Source organism: Camelina sativa, chromosome 15, assembly GCF_030686135.1.
Source record: "Camelina sativa cultivar CO46 ecotype springtype chromosome 15, ASM3068613v1".
Taxonomy (NCBI): domain Eukaryota; kingdom Viridiplantae; phylum Streptophyta; class Magnoliopsida; order Brassicales; family Brassicaceae; genus Camelina; species Camelina sativa.
The window spans coordinates 16061885-16081080 of NC_141894.1; the positions used below are offsets into that span (position 1 = coordinate 16061885).

At 36.4% G+C, this 19196-nt stretch overlaps 5 protein-coding genes across 7 annotated transcripts; 2 read left to right on the forward strand and 3 right to left on the reverse strand.

The window, feature by feature from the left end:
• Positions 1-5129: 5129 nt before the first annotated feature.
• LOC104746991 (trihelix transcription factor ENAP2-like) lies at positions 5130-6644 on the forward strand. Its single transcript, XM_087489563.1, has 2 exons — positions 5130-5364; positions 5465-6644. Exon 2 carries the CDS (start codon positions 5465-5467, stop codon positions 6470-6472), a length of 1008 nt encoding a protein of 335 aa, XP_087345689.1. The 5' UTR covers positions 5130-5364; the 3' UTR covers positions 6473-6644.
• Positions 6645-6786: 142 nt separating this feature from the next.
• LOC104746990 (DNA mismatch repair protein MSH7) lies at positions 6787-13033 on the reverse strand. 2 transcript variants are annotated; one of them, XM_010468554.3, is made up of 17 exons: positions 12287-13033; positions 11621-12149; positions 11440-11535; positions 11311-11366; positions 10866-10932; positions 10648-10743; positions 10152-10283; positions 10016-10049; positions 9870-9917; positions 9511-9710; positions 9302-9428; positions 8926-9203; positions 8598-8792; positions 7880-8293; positions 7678-7774; positions 7466-7593; positions 6787-7375 (listed from the first exon to the last, which is right to left on the reverse strand). In XM_010468554.3, exons 1-17 carry the CDS (start codon positions 12640-12642, stop codon positions 6878-6880), a joined length of 3351 nt encoding a protein of 1116 aa, XP_010466856.2. In that variant the 5' UTR covers positions 12643-13033; the 3' UTR covers positions 6787-6877. The 2 variants fall into 2 exon arrangements, with proteins under 2 accessions (XP_010466856.2, XP_087345687.1); XM_087489561.1 differs by having other exon boundaries at positions 10628-10743; positions 12287-12659.
• Positions 13018-13892, forward strand: LOC104746992 (multiprotein-bridging factor 1c). Its single transcript, XM_010468556.2, has one exon. It carries the CDS (start codon positions 13249-13251, stop codon positions 13693-13695), a length of 447 nt encoding a protein of 148 aa, XP_010466858.1. The 5' UTR covers positions 13018-13248; the 3' UTR covers positions 13696-13892.
• A 33-nt stretch (positions 13893-13925) lies between these two features.
• Positions 13926-17497, reverse strand: LOC104746994 (aldehyde dehydrogenase family 2 member C4). 2 transcript variants are annotated; one of them, XM_010468557.3, is made up of 9 exons: positions 17173-17497; positions 16486-16628; positions 15572-15958; positions 15207-15296; positions 14945-15118; positions 14739-14876; positions 14514-14651; positions 14367-14428; positions 13926-14264 (listed from the first exon to the last, which is right to left on the reverse strand). In XM_010468557.3, exons 1-9 carry the CDS (start codon positions 17270-17272, stop codon positions 13991-13993), a joined length of 1506 nt encoding a protein of 501 aa, XP_010466859.2. In that variant the 5' UTR covers positions 17273-17497; the 3' UTR covers positions 13926-13990. The 2 variants fall into 2 exon arrangements, with proteins under 2 accessions (XP_010466859.2, XP_087345688.1); XM_087489562.1 differs by having other exon boundaries at positions 16220-16628; positions 17173-17335.
• Positions 17498-17631: 134 nt separating this feature from the next.
• LOC147926709 (uncharacterized) lies at positions 17632-18444 on the reverse strand. The gene is made up of 2 exons (XM_087487172.1): positions 17758-18444; positions 17632-17688 (listed from the first exon to the last, which is right to left on the reverse strand). The coding sequence occupies exons 1-2, from the start codon at positions 18442-18444 to the stop codon at positions 17632-17634; spliced, it is 744 nt and encodes a 247-aa protein (XP_087343298.1).
• Between the last annotated feature and the right edge of the window lie 752 nt (positions 18445-19196).

The following is a 19196-nucleotide window of genomic DNA, read 5'->3' on the forward strand; positions in this document are numbered from 1 at the left end:
TAAATTACAATTCATAAATAAAACCGTAGAAGGAGTGAAAAATTGAGAAGTGGGAGCGACGATCAGATCATAGATTCGCATCCAAAACACCTGCAAGAAAGAAGAAGAAACTTCTTAGGAAACCAAAACAGAGAAATCAAAGACGCGTTATGAAGAATAATAATAAAAGAGGGAGAGGTGAAAATCACATGAACGATACCGATGAAATTGAGACCAAACCCAGAGACGAGCGAGCGATGATGATCGGGTTGAAAGCAAAATCAGAGACGCGTTGGGTTTGGAATAACAAAGCGAAAGAGGTTTAAAAAGCTACCGATGCAATGCAATTGATAGAAATCAAACGAAACCCTAGAATTAGAATTCACAATTTTTAGGAACGAACGATGAAATCAAAGACGCGTCGCGGATTTTGAAAATATCACACGCACCACCAACCATTGATGAGGTTAGTAACAACAACATAGAACAAGAAAAATAGTGAAGATGATGAAGTTGAGAAGATTGAAGCGTTATAAAAGGTATATTTATTTATGACGGTCAAGATTTGTTCATCTGAGGTTTCAACGGTCATATTATATTATCTTTCCTTCTCTTTTTCTACTTACTTAAGTTACGAGGGATGTATTCAATTTGACATTTTAAGTAATTTGGGTAAATTTCACAAAAATCATGGATTTTAAAAAGTCCATTAAAATCCACTGTTATTGAACTAATGATTTATAAATCTACTTTAAAATCCATTGTTATTCAACTGATGATTTAAAAATTTACTTTAAAATCCACTGTTATTCAAAACAGTTTGTGGATTTGGATTTTAATGATTTTTAGGGATTCTGGAAGATTTGAGAAGATTTGTTTAGTTAAAAATAAAGAAAATCTCATGGTTTTAGATGGGATTTGAAAGAATTTTACAAAAATCATATCAACTTCTCTAAAATCATCAAAATCATTTTAAATCTCATTAAAAAATCAAATCACTTGAAATATTAAACTGAATACACCCTCTATATTTACTTTTCTTTTTTTTTAAACCTACAATAGCCGTTGATATTAGAAAATAATATCAACAATGTTTGGGCCTTACCATCTCACGCGTGATCAGTAAAAACACCATCACATGGACTTTCCGACTAAACACATTTATAAAAAGCAAACATAGAAGATTTAAGTAGGTTTGGGCATAAACCCCAAAATGCAAAACCAGTACCGCAATCGTACCAAAATCTGGTTTTGGACCTTTGGTATCAAACCGAATAGTCATAAATTCAAACGGATTCTAAGGGGGTATTCAACTTAGATTTTAAAGGATTTGGTAGAATTTTAACATTTTAGGACTTTGGAATATTTATGTGAGTTTTTAGGAGAGTTGGTTGTGTTTTTAGAATTTTTCTATTTTTTTTAAAGGAAATGAAATGGATTCTATGAGATTTGATTGTTAAATTTTGAGTGATTTTAACATATTGTCACAAACCCTGCAATGATTGCTGTATTTGAACACCTACAAAAGGAATATAATAATTAGTCCACAGAAATATGTAAAACTATCTTGATATTGAATCTTGAAGCATGGAAAATGTAAAGCTAATCACAAGATAAAATAAGACAAGTCTGTGTCTAGATGTATTCCCGCACCTCAACTTCACACAAATACCAAATAAACTTGACCAAAACTTGAAATAAATTTATATATCCGACAATATTAGTTATATAAATTTATACTCAAAAATACCAAATGACCAGAAAAAATACCAAATAACAAAATTATCCAAATTAAGCTAAATATCCAAAAAAGATTTATTTATATTTGGAAAAATAAACAGCTTTTTAAAAAATTTAATCAAATTTATTACAACATTGATTCATGTTTAGGCAAACAGTTTTCGTATTCCATAGCTAATAAATAAGTTAACCAATCGTAATCAATACAATAAAAGAAGATGGTGTTTCTCTCCGGAGCATGACATCTGAGCTTCAACTTTGAAGCATGTGCTGACACCTCAGAAAAAAATCAGTAGTCTATCAAATTAAGACAATTAATACAGATCAGTTTTTTTTAATTACGTGGACAAAACAAAACATAAAAGCGTTTAATCGATTGCTCAATTTGTTTTCTTCGTCGCCGTGAAACATCTAAAATGCTCGCCGTAATACCAATCTTCTTCTTCGGCTTCTTTAAACCATCGACCGACTGTGCTGCTGATCCTAGCCATGTGCTCTCTCTACCAATCTGAGAAGATCCGACGCTACTGTTAGCGCCATCGATGATCAATCGGTTGTGGTGGATTTCTTCTTCTTCGATCCACCAGAATATATTCATCAGATCCAGCGATGAACGGTTACGACCATAACACATGTATATAACTATAAGCGTGTGTGATGATGTAATAAGGTAACAAGTTTCAGATATATATAAAAGAGTTTATATTTTACTTCTTGTTTCTCGAAGAGACGATGTCTCTTACTCTGTTTTGTTCTTTCTCTTCTTAATATTCTAACACTCTATTTTGTATCAATGCCTTTTCCGTAGCAGAATTATCCAGGCAAGATTCGCGATGCATCCTTCTTTAACTTCTTGTCAAGGTTAAACTTCTACATCTCTTATATTTCCAAATGAATTGCTTCTTCTTTAGTTACTCTGCTTGCTTCTTCATTCTTCAACCTCATGGGTTTTTCCAGGTTCATTGCACTGATATTGGACCTGATTACTCCCTCCTGTGGGCCATGGCAGAAGGAAAGACAATTTACTATGACACTATAAGGCAAGTTTTTTTAATGACAAATTCCACTTTTCTCGCTTACAGGTTGTTTCATGAGTCAATCACATTTTCTACAATTGAACTGCTTTTATGATAGGAGATGGAAAGCACTTGACAAATTTCAATTGTGTTGAACATGATAAGAGATCACTTTTTGATAAGCTTAAGTTAAAGAGATAAAAGAAACGAAAAAGATAGAAAATACTGTATGTAGCTAATGTTTTATAACTGTGATATTAACTTGCAGATTTCTCTACATATGTGTGAGTTTAAGATCTTCTACTTTAAATTAGTAGCATGTGCTTCTATTCATCAATATGTTGACCCTAGCTGTGAGGATTTAATTTGTTTATTTCTTTGATTAGTTCAACTAAACATGTACTTATCTATATACAATTGAAGATCTTCTCTCTCACTTGTGGTGCACAGGTTTTATTTAAGAATGTGGACGGACTGTGACATAGTTTTGCTTTTGGTAGAAATCAAGGATTTTAAGAAATGAGCTAAACCAATGCGGCTGAACCATTTAGGTTTTCATCTCATTAGAATACATCTCATTTAGGTTTTTTCTTATTAGCCTTCATAGTTTTCTCCAAATGTAGTTCTCTTCAAATATATAAAGAACACATTTGATGGTCAAGATTAGAAATGAACAAATTATTACCGTCTTCCCTTTTGGTGGTGTGTAATATAGGAAATAAGGGGATATAATTGAACAAATTGTTACTGTCCACAAAAATGTGTTTAAATGGACAGGTCCATATAAAACCAACAAAAAATTGAAAAGAGGCTTATTACAGTCACAAATTTTCAAAGGCAATATTGATTATTGTGAACATGAGTTGACGAGTTTACAACTAATCAAAACTATATAATTATAGATGATTAAATTTTAAACTACAAAAAAAACATCTCAAAATTAAACTAGACCAATATATCTCCCAAAACCAGTTATAGGAAAAAACATCCCAAAAAACATAGAATACATTAGTTAATTGTAAAATTATATTTAGTCGACTCAAATGTAAACGCTTGTAATAACAAACTAGGATTTCACCCGCGATATACCGCGGGACTAAATTATAAATTATTATATTTTAAATAATAATTTTTAATTTATTTAGTTTTCAAATTTTCAATTAATTAACTTTTTGTCTAATTAATTTAGAATTTTTTTTTCTTCTTACGTTTTATAAAGTTTATAACCTAATTACATTAAATTTGTTATTAGATAAAATATAAAATTCTAGATTTGTTTTGTTCTCTAGAACTAGATAGAGGTATATGCCTATATTAGTGTATATTTTTATGTGTATTTAATTTTTTGTTTTTGGAATATTAAGAATGTGTTATAGTATGTGTAATATTTTGTAGTACATATACTAAATAATTTATAAGTTAATTTTCAAAACTATGATTACAAATCTATAGTATATATGAGATAAACTAACAGTTTTAGTGTTGGTTCTATATTCTAAACCCGCCTAGCAACATGTTCAAATATTTTTAATCCGCAAAAACTCATCATATGAAACCCGTGAAAGTAAAAATTATTTTAAATACGTAATACAAAATAAAAAAAATTTGTGAATAAGATATCAAATTGAATGGTAAATATGTTTGTTACCTTTTAAAATCATACCGTTAGTTTTTTTGAATGATATATTTTATATTTGATTTTGAACATATATTTTAGGAGAAATCAATGCGTTGAGATCAAAAATCTCGGCCACGGATCCTTCTCCAAGATCGAAAATCAATTTGTGTCTTGGTTTGGCTGATTGTTTAGGAAATTTATGTATAGAGAAAATATTGTTTTGTGAAACTGGAAACTTAATATTAATTAAATTAATTATAAACTTAATACTTAATGTTAAAGGGAGTGGTTCCAATTGTTTTAGAAATTTATTTAGGATGGAAATCTTGTTTTCAAAAATAGAAACTTAATATTAATTAATTAAATGAAAAATCAATTAATAATTAATGCCAATGGCAGTCTTGTAAATAGATGCCAACTTCAGGATTTATTTGCTAAATATACTTGAAAAATATATATATAGATATTACAGAGTTACAAATCATTATAGGTTTGTATTTATTTTATTGTTTCATTGCATTGTTATATCTTATCGTTTTGAAAACTATAATTTTCATAGTTAAACTAATTTTAAAAATAAAAAAAAATTATACTTTTAACATCAAATTTATTTATAAATAAATAAATAAAACATTCCACAGCGCGGATCTAACCTAGTAACTCATAATAACTAAACAAGTTAACCGACACCAAGCATAGCTATAAAATTAATGCAAACAAGGCCATTGGGCCTTATTAATGCTATTCATAATTTTGAAATTAGCCCAATTTGATCCGAATGGATTGGATTGGTCCAACCGAACGCCGCGACAAAAACTCCGTCGCTGGCTGAAGCAATGTTTTCACCGGTGGTGGTAGCTTTCCTACTCCGACCCGGCAAAAAAATATGCAAATCCCTAACCCTAGACACGGCCATGGTTAATAAAACTCATCTTCAGTTTTTTTTACCTCTCCTTCCTCAAAGCTAAACCCTCCAAGATCTTTCACCGTTGATCGAAAAAAAAGAATCAGGTAATTTGAAACCCTAGATCTCTCCGATTTGAAACCCTAGATCTCATCTCTCTTCTCTTCTTTAGCTTTTTTTTTTCTTCTTCTGGGTTTTGCTCAAAAGATGGGTGACAGCGAAGATGAAACAGGGTACCCAAAAAAGTTTTACTCTTTGAATCGACAGAGTCATCCTATGTATAGTAGACCCATTCCTAAGCGTCACGCGTATTACCATGAAGAAGAAGACGAAGATGAAGTCGATGGAGACGAGGAAGAGCCACCAGGAGGAGGAGGTTACAGTCGTGGGAATGAGAGGTTTCTGAAGAGACAGAAACCAAACAAACCTGTGGCTTCTGGTTACGATTTTGCTGGACCAAGCGATGGGAAAGTTGGGTATGACTGGAGAGAGCAAGAAGCGTTTGTGTTGCTTGAGATTTGGGGGGATAGGTTTTTGCAATTGGGTAGGAGGAGTTTGAGGAACGAAGATTGGAATGAAGTATCTGAGAAAGTGAGTGAGGAGCTTAGGATGGAGAAGTCTGAAACCCAATGTAGGAGAATGATTGATAACTTGAAGAGGAAGTATAGGAAAGAGAAGATTAAGGTTGAGAAATCGGGTTTAGGTTCGAGTAAATGGGCGTTTTTTAACAAGTTGGATATGTTGCTTTGTGTTTCTCCTAAGTCGGATTTAGGTTTAGCTTGTGGTGTTGATTCAGGTGAGTTTGTGTTTATGAACACTAAGGTGTATTTGGATAAGTCGAACGGGTTTGATGAGATGATGGATAGTCCTGGTGATTCGGAAGAGGAGGAGGATGAGGAAGATGAGGTTGATTACGAGAGGAAGAAGTTTAATGACGCTGCTTCGTATAAGATGTTGGCGGATTCGGTTGAGAGGTTCGGGAAGGTTTTTGAGAAGATGGAGAAGAGTAAGAAGGAGCAAATGAAGGAGTTGGAGAAGATGAGAGCTGATTTTCAGAAAGATTTGGAGTTGCAGAAGAAACGGATTGTGGATCGAGCTCAGAGTGAGATTGCTAGGCTACGTGAAGAGGAAGAGAACAATCATCATGGTGATGAAAATGAGAGTGAAGATGAGGAAATGGAGAATGATTCTGATGTGAACCTCAGTGATGAATAAATTTATAAAATCTATGTAGCTTGTGTTGTTGTTTTAGATGCAAAGGGTTCTGTTTTTTTTTGTTCCTTTTCGTTTTGGGGGATTCAGAGAATTGATGAGTTTTGTAATTTGTGTTTAGTCTTTCCGACTTTATTAATTAAGCTTATTTATTTGCAGTTTCCCTTAAAACAAAGCGTTGATACATTTCCATATCTAGAAGATACAGTTTATGATTACACATGTTTAAGAATAGAAGTGGGATTTACTTGAAACTGTTCGGTTAGGATGGGTTCTGTCTTGTTTACTAGTCATAGCCAAACAGGCAGATTCAACTCTTTGTTCGAATGGTGAAATTAAATTTGATATTTAAGCATTTTCCAAAAGGACGAAACATCAGTGAACTTAACGAGAGCTTCAGATAGAGTATTAGGTTATCGCCTTCACTTGAGGAAGACAGTAAGAGGATTTTAGCTCATGCCATAAGCAAACCAACGTGTCATGGTCATCTTCGACAATGGTGTTGTCGTTGTGGGCAGTTCGAGAGATACCCACCAATGTCTTGAGCCATTCTTCATGCAGACTTGAGAACTCAGACCTTAGCTCACTTGACTTGAAGTTTTCCCCAATTGATCTCTTCATGGCTTGAGCAGCGTCCGATGCTGTCTCAACAACTTGGTTTGGTATTCCAGCCATGAGGGCTACTTGAAGTCCGTAGCTCTCAGGACAAGCTCCCTCCGTTAAACGGTACAAGAACACTAGGTCTTGGTCACAGCCACGTGGTTCTTGATCAGATCTTGATTTGAATGCGCAAGCCATGTGTTTTGAGGTGACACGTGGGTGAGACGCGAATTCCTTGGTGAGAGGGTGGTAATGCGTTGCAAAGAGCATCCGGCATTGGACTTTCTCTACCAGGTGACGAAAAACCTGAGATATAAATCAACAAGTTTCAGCAAAATGAACTGCATGTTTTTGTTGAATCAAACGAGTATTGGCTGAAGGAGAAGAGGAGGTTACCGAGTATGCAATGGCGTATCCATCGAAAGTACTAGTTCCTCTGCCCAGTTCGTCAAGTATTACTAGTGAATCCTGAGTTGCATTCTGAAGAACTGACGCTGTCTCAGTGCATTCTACCAAGAAGGTACCTACAAAAAGAAAAAACCAGTTATTTCAACTCAAACACCAATCCGCATAACTGAGCAAAAAGTAATTTGTGAAAACAAACTTACTCTCTCCAGTCATGATTCTATCAGAAGCGCCAAGCCTTGTGAAAATAGTATCCACAAGGGAGAGTTCACATGTCTCACAAGGCACATAACAACCAAGCTGCACATGAAAAGAAAAAAAGAGAGTATAAGTTGATATCATATCTAGAAAACGGTTGCTTGAAGAGTAAAAACAGTGATTTATGAAACAAGTGTGTGTACAAACTTGGGCAAAGATAACGGCAAGACATGTTGCACGCAGAAGAGTTGATTTTCCACCCATGTTAGGTCCTGTCAGTAACAACGACCGAGGATGAATGCTGTTGCTGCTGTTTCTAGCCTCACCAAGGAGTATATCATTTGGAACAGGCAATTGACCATCAGCTGCAACTGCAAATGGATGCCATAGTCCTTGGATTTTAAGTATTGGCCCTTTTATTTCTTGATTCTGATTTGAATCAGGAAATATAACAGGTCGGGCCATGCTTCCAGCAGAGAGACTTGCAGTGACTGCAAAAGATCTCAGGACATCTAGGCAGCTTATGGTGTGAATGACCTCAGACCATTGGGTGGCTCTTTCGATAAATAATTCAAAAAGTACTGTCAGAGTTTCAGCATTCTCCTCTGTCATATCTTGGTTCTGATACAACATTAATAAGTTCAAGTTAGATACATATCCAACCATATACCAAACTGAACTCGTATTCCAGAAAAAAAAAAACCAGGAACAAAAAGCAAATTCTTTTAGTAACCCCGGGCAGATGATATTAACAGTATGAACGAACTAACAAGCTATACAAGTTTATCTGCTAATAAATGCACATGCTGAAGCAAATTTAAGAATGAATGAACGTCGATCAAAGCTATTAAGCACTGGGAGTGTGTCTTTGAGCAGTGACAGAATTTATTTGCCAAATATATGAATATGCAAGATAGATGTGCACCTGATAATTTGGAAAGTCGCTATCTATGGCTGCTTCGAATTGAGAAAGGAATAGCTCTAGCCCACTTTTCCCAACTAATACAGGAAGTTTACAGAGTTTACAAAGCAAACTCATCATATTTGATTCCTTCTGTAGAGCCAACAACAAATCAATTCCACTTCTGAACCCTTTCACAATTTGCCCAAATGCTTTAACCTGCAGTGCAATGAGTTTAGTCAAATGTCATCGTTAACCAGACTCCAGACATATTGCAATAGAAGCTAGACCCATAATGCTCCCTTACAAATCATGGAAGACATTACTTAGAAAATATGTGATTGACACTTACTCGTTGTTTCAGCACTTTTTTCCCCAGAAGAGCAGGGAAAACATAGGCTGATGATTGAACGCTAGACTTAATGCGTCCGAGGAGTCTTTCTAAATCTGGAAGTTTACGGAGATACTGGCCAGTGATTTCAATAACTTCTGAGTTTGCTGTGAACTCTTCAACTACATCAAGCCGTTTATTGATGCTTACTACATCTTTAAGTGGATGGCAGATCCAATTCCTTAAGAGCCGCTTACCAGTTGGGCTAACACAGTTATCAAGATATTTGTACAAGGTCCCTGCAGAGGTAAACAAACTTCGGCTATTACTTACTGGATATCCGTACCAAGTATTAGTATATATTTTCCTAGGCTATAAAATGAATATATACACTTGCCTGAAGGACCACCATCACAGCTATTGTTAAATATCTCAAGATTTACCATCGTTTGGCCATCAATTCTAAGACAGCCCCTGTAAACTTGGTACGGAAAAATATCCCCATGCTTAAGTACATCTTCCAGCTGCAAGAAGATAGAAACTGTAAGTTACGAAGAGTTCCTTTGCTAAACTTGTGAAAAGCAAAAACTAGCCAAGCCAACAAACCTTTAGCCTAGACAGATGATTAATTAGCTCTCCAAGGGCACTAAGGGCAACATCACATTCATTTAGACCATCAACAGCACCGTTCCATGATTCAGAAGAAGCTTTAAAGTATCCGTTAGATTCTATTATATTTCTAACTCCAGCAGCATCCGTGTCTCCCATCACTTGTGGTACTGGAGCCAACTGTACCGCCGTAGACCCTATTAAATTGAAACATAAACATCATATATATTAGCAATGTTTAAAAGATCTATCATTGGAAGAGAAACTAAACGAAGACAGATTTTCATGCACGAATCTGCACACTGAGTCTACATGATGATCTATGAAGAGCATATTTTCGTTTCCTGAAATAGTACCTGTCAATGTATATTTCCGTAGAGCCTTTTGGGCTTCTCTTGATAGCCCTACATTTAAACATTTATGCACTTAAATTAACAAGTGTCATTTACCTTAAATTCTGTTTGACAAAAAAACTGGTGATACAATCATACAAGCAGTTTACCTTTACTGTCATATACCACTTCCTTTGGAGAAACCTGGAAAAAAAACCAAATGGTGTTCATAATTAATTCCTGCAAACCAAATATATGCACACGAAGTCAAATGGTACGCATAAGATACCGAACACACTTGCTTACCTGCATCAATAAAGCTCCAAGAGCAGCACACGATGCATCATCGCTGATGGACCCAACCCAAAACCTCAAGGCAGCACAGTCAACAAAAGCAAATCCATACACAGTTGAACACTTTTCTAGCTCCATTTTGATCTAAAAATCACGATTTAGAAGAAAAATCGACATCAAACAATTAGGCAATGTAACCAAAGGCAATTCCTGAACAGCTACTTTATCATGGCAATGTAAGGCTTGACATACAATTGCAGACTATGATAGTTGTAAGAAAGTATGAAATTCAGTTAAAAAGATTGAGTCCCTTCACATTTAAAGATTCTTAAACAGAGACTTTATTCTGCAGCTTACAAAAAAAAATTAATGGAATTTCTTGTATATAAAACAAAGCAGCAAATCTTGAATTTCTGATCCCAAATCCTTACACTGCTTGATGGAAGATCGTTAAAGAAGAGTGTAACCTTCAAGGACTCGAACTTAACTTATAAGATGAATATCAAACCTCTTTTATAGCAAGAAGATGGACGGCATCAGGCCCGATGTTACCCTCGCATGCTGTTGATGGAGTTAATACCTGAACTAGCTTCCTTGGAATTATCTGATAGTCAGATCAAAATAGCCATTGAGTTAATTACAGCATAAAAATAGTGTACAGAAAAAGAAAAAAACGATCAAGAACAGTCTACTACACCCTCGTTGATCTGTCCCAAGGAAACTTACAGTATTAGCACCTCTGGCTTTTGCTTGGTCCGAAGTTTCTAGCTGCTCAATTCGTCCAACTTTATATCTTTCAAAAGAAACAACGAGTGTTTCAATACATAATTAGTGGAATAGGAAAACATATGAACCTGCATGCTAGTATTTGCTGGAAGCATGTATAACTATCCAGTTTCAACAAAAATGAGTGTAACACATATAAGTCAACATATATCATCTGTAACTGTTGCTACAGTGAACTAGCAAAGGTTGGCAGGGTATATACCTTGTTAGTGAGTACACAAATATTGTGCAAGTTTTGTTTGTTACTCCTCTATGAAAAGACTTATTATAAACGATAACGAAGAAGAAAACATCCTAGGTTCTCAGAATCCTAACTGATTTCTTTTTTATTTCAAATCCTAACCGTAGCAGTAAATAATTCCATAAAGTATGATGGTTCCCTTACCCACGAGCTAATAGCTTTTGCACTGCCTCATCTATCCCACTTTCAGAGATACCAACCTGATACAAAGGGGGCCGTCAAAATTTATAGACACAATGATTCCAGCAGGCCAGTTAGTTTCAACTAATTTACCTGTCTGCATTTTCCGACACCGCTCATGGTCATCTTCCAGTCAAGCTCTTTGTGACCTAATTCTGCATCTAGCTCATACAGCTCATAAAATTTTCCCTGAGAAGAACATAATGTATGCAGAGGTGTAAGTGAAGAAATCAAATTGAGAAATGAATTGAACACAAGATTGATATTGACTAACCACTTTAAAGAACAGGACAATATCCATATATTCCCTCTTGACACTCCAATATTGCTTTTGCGATGCAGACATTTTCTTGAAAACATCAGGTGGTATGTATAGGGTCTTCCTGTCATAAAGTGGATCATCAGGACGTCGTCTGTTAGCGTCCCTGATACGAGAAGGCTCAAGCCATTCAAATTTGGTTCCTTCGTTTACTTCTTTCTTCTCTCCACAAACTGGATCTTGAAGCAATTTCAGCCTTTTGCTAGAATCCAATACAGGGAGCTTATTCTCCTTAGAAGTCATTCCATCCTCCAAAACTCGCTTCAAACGAGAAACACTTGGACGCATCCCTGGTGTTTCTGGACCAGGAACATCATCATCTTCTACTGGTCTTATATCAGCTCTCCCACTGAAGCTAAAAGCATGGCCTCTTTCTTGAGACTGACCATTATTGGAACGAAATTCAGGAAAAACTTTGTCATCCTTCTTCACACATACGGACGAATCATCACACGGAACAACATGTTCTCGGCTCCTGGCCTGCCTGTAACATTTCAAACAATGATACTAATCAAAACCTCCACATTGACATAATACATTACAAGACTAATATTTACTGAGGCAAAAGATCTCTCTCTAGCTAATGATTCAAATATTAGAGAAAACGAAGATTAGTAGTACCTTGCTCCAGAACAATCTCGATCATCGACCTTCACAAACTTATGCATAATATTAGTGAACAGCGACGAAGCTCCACCTCTGGCGGCGGATTCAGCCGGCTTAAATCCGGACGGCAAGACACGACGCGGAATCTTCTCCGGCGGAGTATCCGTTCCTCTAACCTCATCCACAGATTTCGATACAGGAACGCGTACCGAAGCGTCGCCTTTACCATCCCCTTCCTTCACAGTAATTCGTGATTTTCCTCCTCCTCCTCCTCCTCCTCCGCCGCTAGTAGCATCGCCGGAAACCAAACCCTTAGTACTCGCCGGCGAGGGTTTTTGAAAGAAAGACAAAATCGATCTCTGACGCTGCATTTTGGAACTGCGTGAGTGAGAGAGAGAAAGCGAGAAAGGATGTTTTGAGCTTAGAGACGAAATCGAGAAGGGGAGGGAAGATTGGCGCCAAAAAAATTTCGCCTCCCGTCGTAGAAACTAGAAATGGCGGAAACGTCCGTCACTCACTTCCTCAGGGCTACTTTTTTTGTTAGACTGTTCACTCTTTGGGGCTTTAGTGACCGTCTGATTCTCTTCTATTACTGTGTACCGTTGGATATGCATCGCTATTCGTGCGAATTCGGTTCGGTTAACCCGGGACCCGAATTTAAACCGAATTAAATCACGATTCAACTATACCAAAAAATGGTTTGGTTTTGATATTTATAGTTATAAGAAAACCAACCAATCAGATAATTTGCTGTATCCGAGTCCAACTTTGTTAATGACACGTAGATCCATCTCTTAAGAACGTTCCAGAGACGAACATGGAGGAAAAAAAAGATGATCGAATTCTCCAGAAACTAGTCTTCTTCGTCTATAAAAAAATCTCATAATCCTTTCAATCACCTCATCATCATCGTTCTCAATTTCAATATCTATCATCTACGATTTACGTTGTTCTCTTTCTCAATCAGAGACGAAAAAATGCCGAGCAGATACCCAGGAGCAGTGACACAAGACTGGGAACCAGTGGTTCTCCACAAATCAAAACAAAAGAGCCAAGACCTACGCGATCCGAAAGCGGTTAACGCAGCGCTAAGAAGCGGCGTGGCGGTTCAAACGGTTAAGAAATTCGATGCCGGTTCGAACAAAAAGGGGAAATCGACGGCGGTTCCGGTGATTAACACCAAGAAGCTTGAGGAAGAAACAGAGCCTGCGGCGATGGATCGTGTGAAGGCGGAGGTAAGGTTGATGATACAGAAGGCGAGATTGGAGAAGAAGATGTCGCAGGCGGATCTGGCGAAACAGATTAATGAACGGATTCAGGTGGTTCAGGAATATGAGAATGGTAAAGCTGTTCCGAACCAAGCCGTGCTTGCCAAGATGGAGAAGGTTCTTGGTGTTAAACTTAGGGGCAAAATTGGGAAATGAGTAAAACGCTGTCGTTTTAGTTTTTAGTATTTTGCTAATGTAAAAAAAGTAAAAAAGTAAAAAAAAAAAAAAAAAAAAAAAAAAAAAGTAAAAAAAAAAGAAACTGTTGTTTTTGTTTGGTAATAAATGCAATGAAAGTATAGACAGTATAATTATTGTTTGACACAAAAATTTCAAAAAGAAAAAAAAAAACAAAACGTATTGAAGAAATAAAGAAAAAAGTACAAAGCTTGCTTGAAGTTTTTTTTATTATTGTTTGATTCTTTAAGTTTGCTCTTTGTTATAAACAATTTTGTTACATCCAAGGGGAATTGTGAAGAGGCATAACTACGGATTTGGTTTGTAGAAAGTTGTCGAGAGCGTCCAAGCCGCTTTCACGACAATTGCCACTCATCTTGTAGCCACCGTAAGGACAGTCAAGATCAAACCCGAAGTAGCAGTTAACCCAAACGATTCCAGCTTTGATTGACCTTGAAACCGTGTTGATCAAGTCTATGTCTTGGCTTACTATTCCTGCTGCAAGGCCGTATTTCGTGTTGTTTGCCCATTTGATCCCTTCCTCTACCGTCCTGCGCAAGCAATTTTTTTAGAGATTTTAATTATTGTTACATGGAACGAGACAATGATTGAGATTTGAGAAGAGATTGTAAGTTTTAATTTTTAAAGTTTACTTGAATTTCATCAGTGACATGACTGGTCCAAAGATTTCATCTTGGTATATCTTCATATCCTCCTGTAATTAACAAAGATTAACAACAGTTACATATACTGTATAGTTAAAACTGTAGATGCATCTAATTTGTGAATGTGTGACTTACAGTGACATCTGTGAATATAGTTGGTTCAATGAAGTATCCTTTATCTCCGATGGCTTTCCCTCCGGTTAATAAGGTCGCTCCTTCGTTTTTGCCGTGCTCGATGTAAGAAAGGATCTTCTCAAATTGTCTTTTATCCACCTGAACAAACAAACCCATATAATCAAAAATCATAATCTCACTTTTAAGTAATACTCAAATCAAGAACATTAGTTCTTTTTTCTTTACTTGAGGTCCTTGTTCAGAAGTGGAATCAAAAGGGTCACCAACGGTCCTGTTTTTAGCCTTCTCCACTAACTTCTCCACAACCTTATCGTATATACCTTCTTGAACAAACACACGGGAGCTCGCCACACAAATCTCACCCTGTACATCAACCAAATTAATACATGTTGTACATTATCAATATCATTATTGATTGGTCACTATGATACCTTGTTGTAGAAGCAACCGAGAAGCGCAAGCTCGGCGGCTTTGTCAATATCAGCGTCGTTGAATATGAGAAGAGGCGATTTCCCGCCTAATTCAAGGGAAACTTTTTTGAGATTACTTGCGGCCGCGGCTTGCATTATCTTTCTCCCAACATCTGTTGATCCCGTGAAACTAACCTGATCATAACATATACAGAGAAGGTTCAAGATTTACACATCCACACAACAACATGACTAGTCACTATGATAAGACGATAGATCTTACTTTGTCTATGTCCATATGTGAGGCAATTGCTGCTCCAGCAGTTGATCCAAAACCAGGTACAATGTTGAGCACACCATCAGGAATTCCCGCCTGTTTTTTTGGTCACACAAAAATGTCTAAAGACTGTTAGGTTTCTATCGTCTTTGTTGCGTTTAAGTTTCTTTAATTACATGTTAAATTAGTTTGTTTTTCTTTTCAAACGAAACCACAACTTTTATAATGTTTTAAGCCTACGTAATTATAGGCTTAAAAAATGAATCTATTATTAAAGTAAATTTCGTTTAAAGCAAATTGCGGTCCTAATCAACTTTTCTATACTATAGCAAATATTTGAACAAGTTAAAGCTAGAAATCTACGGACTTACTTCTTTGGCGAGATGGGCATAGAACAGAGCAGAGAGGGAAGTCTGCTCAGCTGGCTTGACCACCATTGTGCAACCAGCAGCCATAGATGGAGCCACCTTGGTGGCAAACATAATGCTTGGGAAATTCCAAGGGATAATGTGACCAACCACTCCAACTGGTTCTTTTAGTGTGTATCCAAACAAAGACTGTCGTGTCATTTTTAGAGTCTCACCGTGGATCTTATCCGCCGCACCCGCATTATACCGAAAATTATTGGCTGTGGCCGGAATATCAGCTAATTTCCCCCATTGGAATAGCTTTCCGCCGTCAACGGCATCAAGTTTGGCCAATTCTTCTACGTTTTGCTCTATCAAGTCTGCGAATTTATTCATAAGCCTTCCCCTCTCCTGTTCAAATCACATCCACCAAACTTGGTTAAGTGAAGAAAAACACTAGCTATACTTTTATTATAGCTAACACAAATATCACAAAAAAAAAAAAAACTAAGGAAGAATAGTCACGTCACGTTAAATAGAGAGAGTACTAGTCCAAATTGCAAACAACCATGTAAAGATTAATTTATCATAAGCTTTAAAGTTTGATTAGGAAATATGCTGAACTAATATGGGTAACACGTTTATGTTTAACAACATGAAAGTGACACCCACCCGCAAAATAAGAAGTCAAACCTCTCTCGTTCTCTTCTCTTCAGATAACACGATTGACAGTTAAAAAATTGTGCATATCAAATCAATGAGTTTCACTAAAAATAAGACACAAAAAAAGAATGACCCGGGACCACATTAATTAACAGCAAAAATATTAACAATTAAATTGGTTTATAGTATAAGAAACACCAATAATAAGTTGTTAATCAAATTAGGTGCAGTAAAATAAAAATAAAAAAAAAAACGAATAAGTGGAGGAAACGTACGAAGCCGGTCATGCGAGGCCAAGGACCATGGTCGAAGGCGTGTCGTGCGGCCTTAACAGCCAAGTCAACATCTTCTTTGTCTCCTTCAGCTATTTGAGCGATCACTTCACCGTTCCTTGGGTCAATCGTCTCGAACGTCTTCCCTATATTTTTTTGTAACCCAAACGTATGTCAAATCATAACCACCCGGTTCAATCTACGAATCATAAATTTTTTATCTTTCATTGATAAAGGACAAAGCATAAGCCTTTATCATCTCGACTTCTCAAAAAAAAAATATATATATAGAAAAGAAGAAATTGATGAAACTTGTGGTGGAGAAGAAAAAATGTCAGGGTAGACCAACAAAGTATTCGTGTTTTATAGTGGAACATGTTTCTCTATTCATAAAAACTATAATTTGTTGTTTTCCCTTTTTCAAATAGTTTTGTTTTGCAGACCACTCAATACTGATCTACCGAACCACAACCACCGTACTATACTCACAAATCACAAACCGCGGTTTGTTTGTTTTACTTTTTTTTTACCCAAAGCGTAATAGATATACTTTTTGAGGCTATTGATATGGTTATATGTGATTGAGAAAAAAGATTTGAGCCAAAATCAGAAAACAGGAGTGATTTGGGTCAACGTTTGAATTATGAAAAAGGAAGAAGCAAATAGTGAAGTTAACAAAGAAAAAAGAACCTGATGCGGCGTCAATGAACTGGCCGTTGATGAAAAGCTTGGTGAACTTGATCTCCGGTAACTTCACCGTCGAGCCACCGTTGCATTTGCCGTTCTCCATATAATTGTTTTTTCGTATCTCTCTCTCTCTTTTTTTTTTTTTTTTTTCTGTTTAAGGGACCGTGGAAGGGACATAGAGAAGTTATTTACGTATTTATAACGAAGCCTCTCGCGATACACACGTCAGCCAAGACAGAGTGGTGTTTTTTTTTGTTTAGTAGCTAGGACCGTGCATGTGAAAGATTCAAGGATTTATTTTTTTATACATCTCTTTGTTTTGGGTTATTTTTGTTTCGTAGATAATCTTAATTCTTAAATCTAAGTGAGGGGTATGCCCTAAATTTTTACTGTGTTATTTTCATTTATTTTAAAATTTTAAAACTGGCTGGTATAAATACGTTTAAATTAGTTCAACTTGTTTCAACCGTAGATTCTTTTGCTATAGGTAAGTTTGGTAAGTTTGGTTAACTTACATGCCTTAAAGTGTTAAAATAAAATTTCACATAGACATTCAAGTTTTTTTTTTTTTTTTTGCCAGCAGAATACAAGAAAATTGTTCACAAAGTTAATTGGATGCGACTCCACTCTAGCACGACGCGCCAGTTTGTCCACACTACCATTCTGTGATCTGGGAATCTGAACTACAGAGAAAGATAAGAATTCATTCTTGTCGTCTTCAATAGCGTCCAAATATGTCTTGAAAGCAGGCCACTCGGAAGGCGAAGACACCATCTTCACCAAATCAGAACAATCTGTGAGAAAAACAACTTTCTCATTGTCCGCACCAATCATACATCGCATTGCCCATATGAGGGCTTCCACTTCTGCATGGAGGGGTGACAAGCTACGGCGAGAATTAGATGCACCCATAGTGGGAGATTCTCCCTCGAGAGAAATGCATTGCCATCCTCTACCTGTAAACTGGTCAGTCGCCTTCCAGGATCCATCCACAAAACATCGGTAGCTAGTGCCATATCCGATAATTGCATCTCTAGTATGAACCGTAGACATAGAGGAAGGTCGAGGCACACCCTGTGGTAAGGATCCGAAAGGTTCCTCTTGGGCTAAAGACCAAAGCTTTGCTTCCTCTTCCGCTATCCGTAAAATCGCTAGCGGATTTGAGTCCAAATTGCTAAATAATTTATCATTTCTGGCCTTCCATATATACCATAGAATCCACGGAAATACCTCCGCCGAAAGAATATCCTTAAATCTCCAAAATAGTGAATCCATATTAGCAAAAACCAAATCAGAAGGAAAAACACCCGAAGATGTTGGTAATTGGGATAATCCCCAAACCTGTCTAGCCGGAGGGCATAAGAAAAGGGCATGATTGACTGTCTCCTCCGCCCCACCACAAATCGCACATTCCAAATCACAACTCAGTCCGCGTCGCCGCAGATTAGTTGTTGTCGCTATGAAACCCGTAATTGCTTGTCACAAAAAATGTTTAAGTTTTGGTGGACACCGAATCTGCCAGACAAATGCCTGTAAAAGAATAATATTGGGACCCGAGACATAGGAGTCATTTGCCGGTTTTTTCTGCAAGGCTTGATATCCAGATTTAACGGTATATACACCGGTAAAGTTTTTAAATTTTTAACGGTATATACATAGACATTAAAGTTTTTAAATTCTAAACATAGATTTCGGGTTTTCATTAAAGACTTCACTTAATTTTTTTTAATATAATTTTACAAACTTAATGATGATGATATATAACGATGGAATATAATGCATATTATTCTATAATTCGCCATTTTACCATTAATCTTCAGTAAATATTTATTGAAGATTAATGGTAAAATGGCGAGTAGAAAAGTTATTTTGCAAAAAAAAGCATTGCAAAAAAAAAAAACTAGTCCGATATTACTTGCAACGGTCCGGATGAGTCCAACGGCTGCTCTAGGCATGTGAGAGACTAATACACTATTCTAAAGAGACTTGTCAATGAGTCCAATCTCACCACTTTGATTAAGTTACCC

Excerpts from the sequence above, each read along its gene's own strand:
- LOC104746991 (XM_087489563.1), top strand. The coding sequence starts at position 5,465 with ATGGGTGACAGCGAAGATGAAACAGGGTACCCAAAAAAGTTTTACTCT.
- LOC104746990 (XM_010468554.3), bottom strand. The coding sequence starts at position 12,642 with ATGCAGCGTCAGAGATCGATTTTGTCTTTCTTTCAAAAACCCTCGCCG. Across the intron at positions 9,711-9,869 it reads ACGGAAATATACATTGACAG|GGTCTACGGCGGTACAGTTG; the intron begins GTACTATTTCAG and ends TCAATTTAATAG. Across the intron at positions 9,429-9,510 it reads ATCATCTGTCTAGGCTAAAG|CTGGAAGATGTACTTAAGCA; the intron begins GTTTGTTGGCTT and ends ATCTTCTTGCAG.
- LOC104746992 (XM_010468556.2), top strand. The coding sequence starts at position 13,249 with ATGCCGAGCAGATACCCAGGAGCAGTGACACAAGACTGGGAACCAGTG.
- LOC104746994 (XM_010468557.3), bottom strand. The coding sequence starts at position 17,272 with ATGGAGAACGGCAAATGCAACGGTGGCTCGACGGTGAAGTTACCGGAG. Across the intron at positions 15,297-15,571 it reads ATGCCCATCTCGCCAAAGAA|GCGGGAATTCCTGATGGTGT; the intron begins GTAAGTCCGTAG and ends CCAAAAAAACAG. Across the intron at positions 14,877-14,944 it reads TCGGTTGCTTCTACAACAAG|GGTGAGATTTGTGTGGCGAG; the intron begins GTATCATAGTGA and ends GTTGATGTACAG.
- LOC147926709 (XM_087487172.1), bottom strand. The coding sequence starts at position 18,444 with ATGGATTCACTATTTTGGAGATTTAAGGATATTCTTTCGGCGGAGGTA. Across the intron at positions 17,689-17,757 it reads ACTTTGTGAACAATTTTCTT|GCATGTAAGTTAACCAAACT; the intron begins GTATTCTGCTGG and ends TAACACTTTAAG.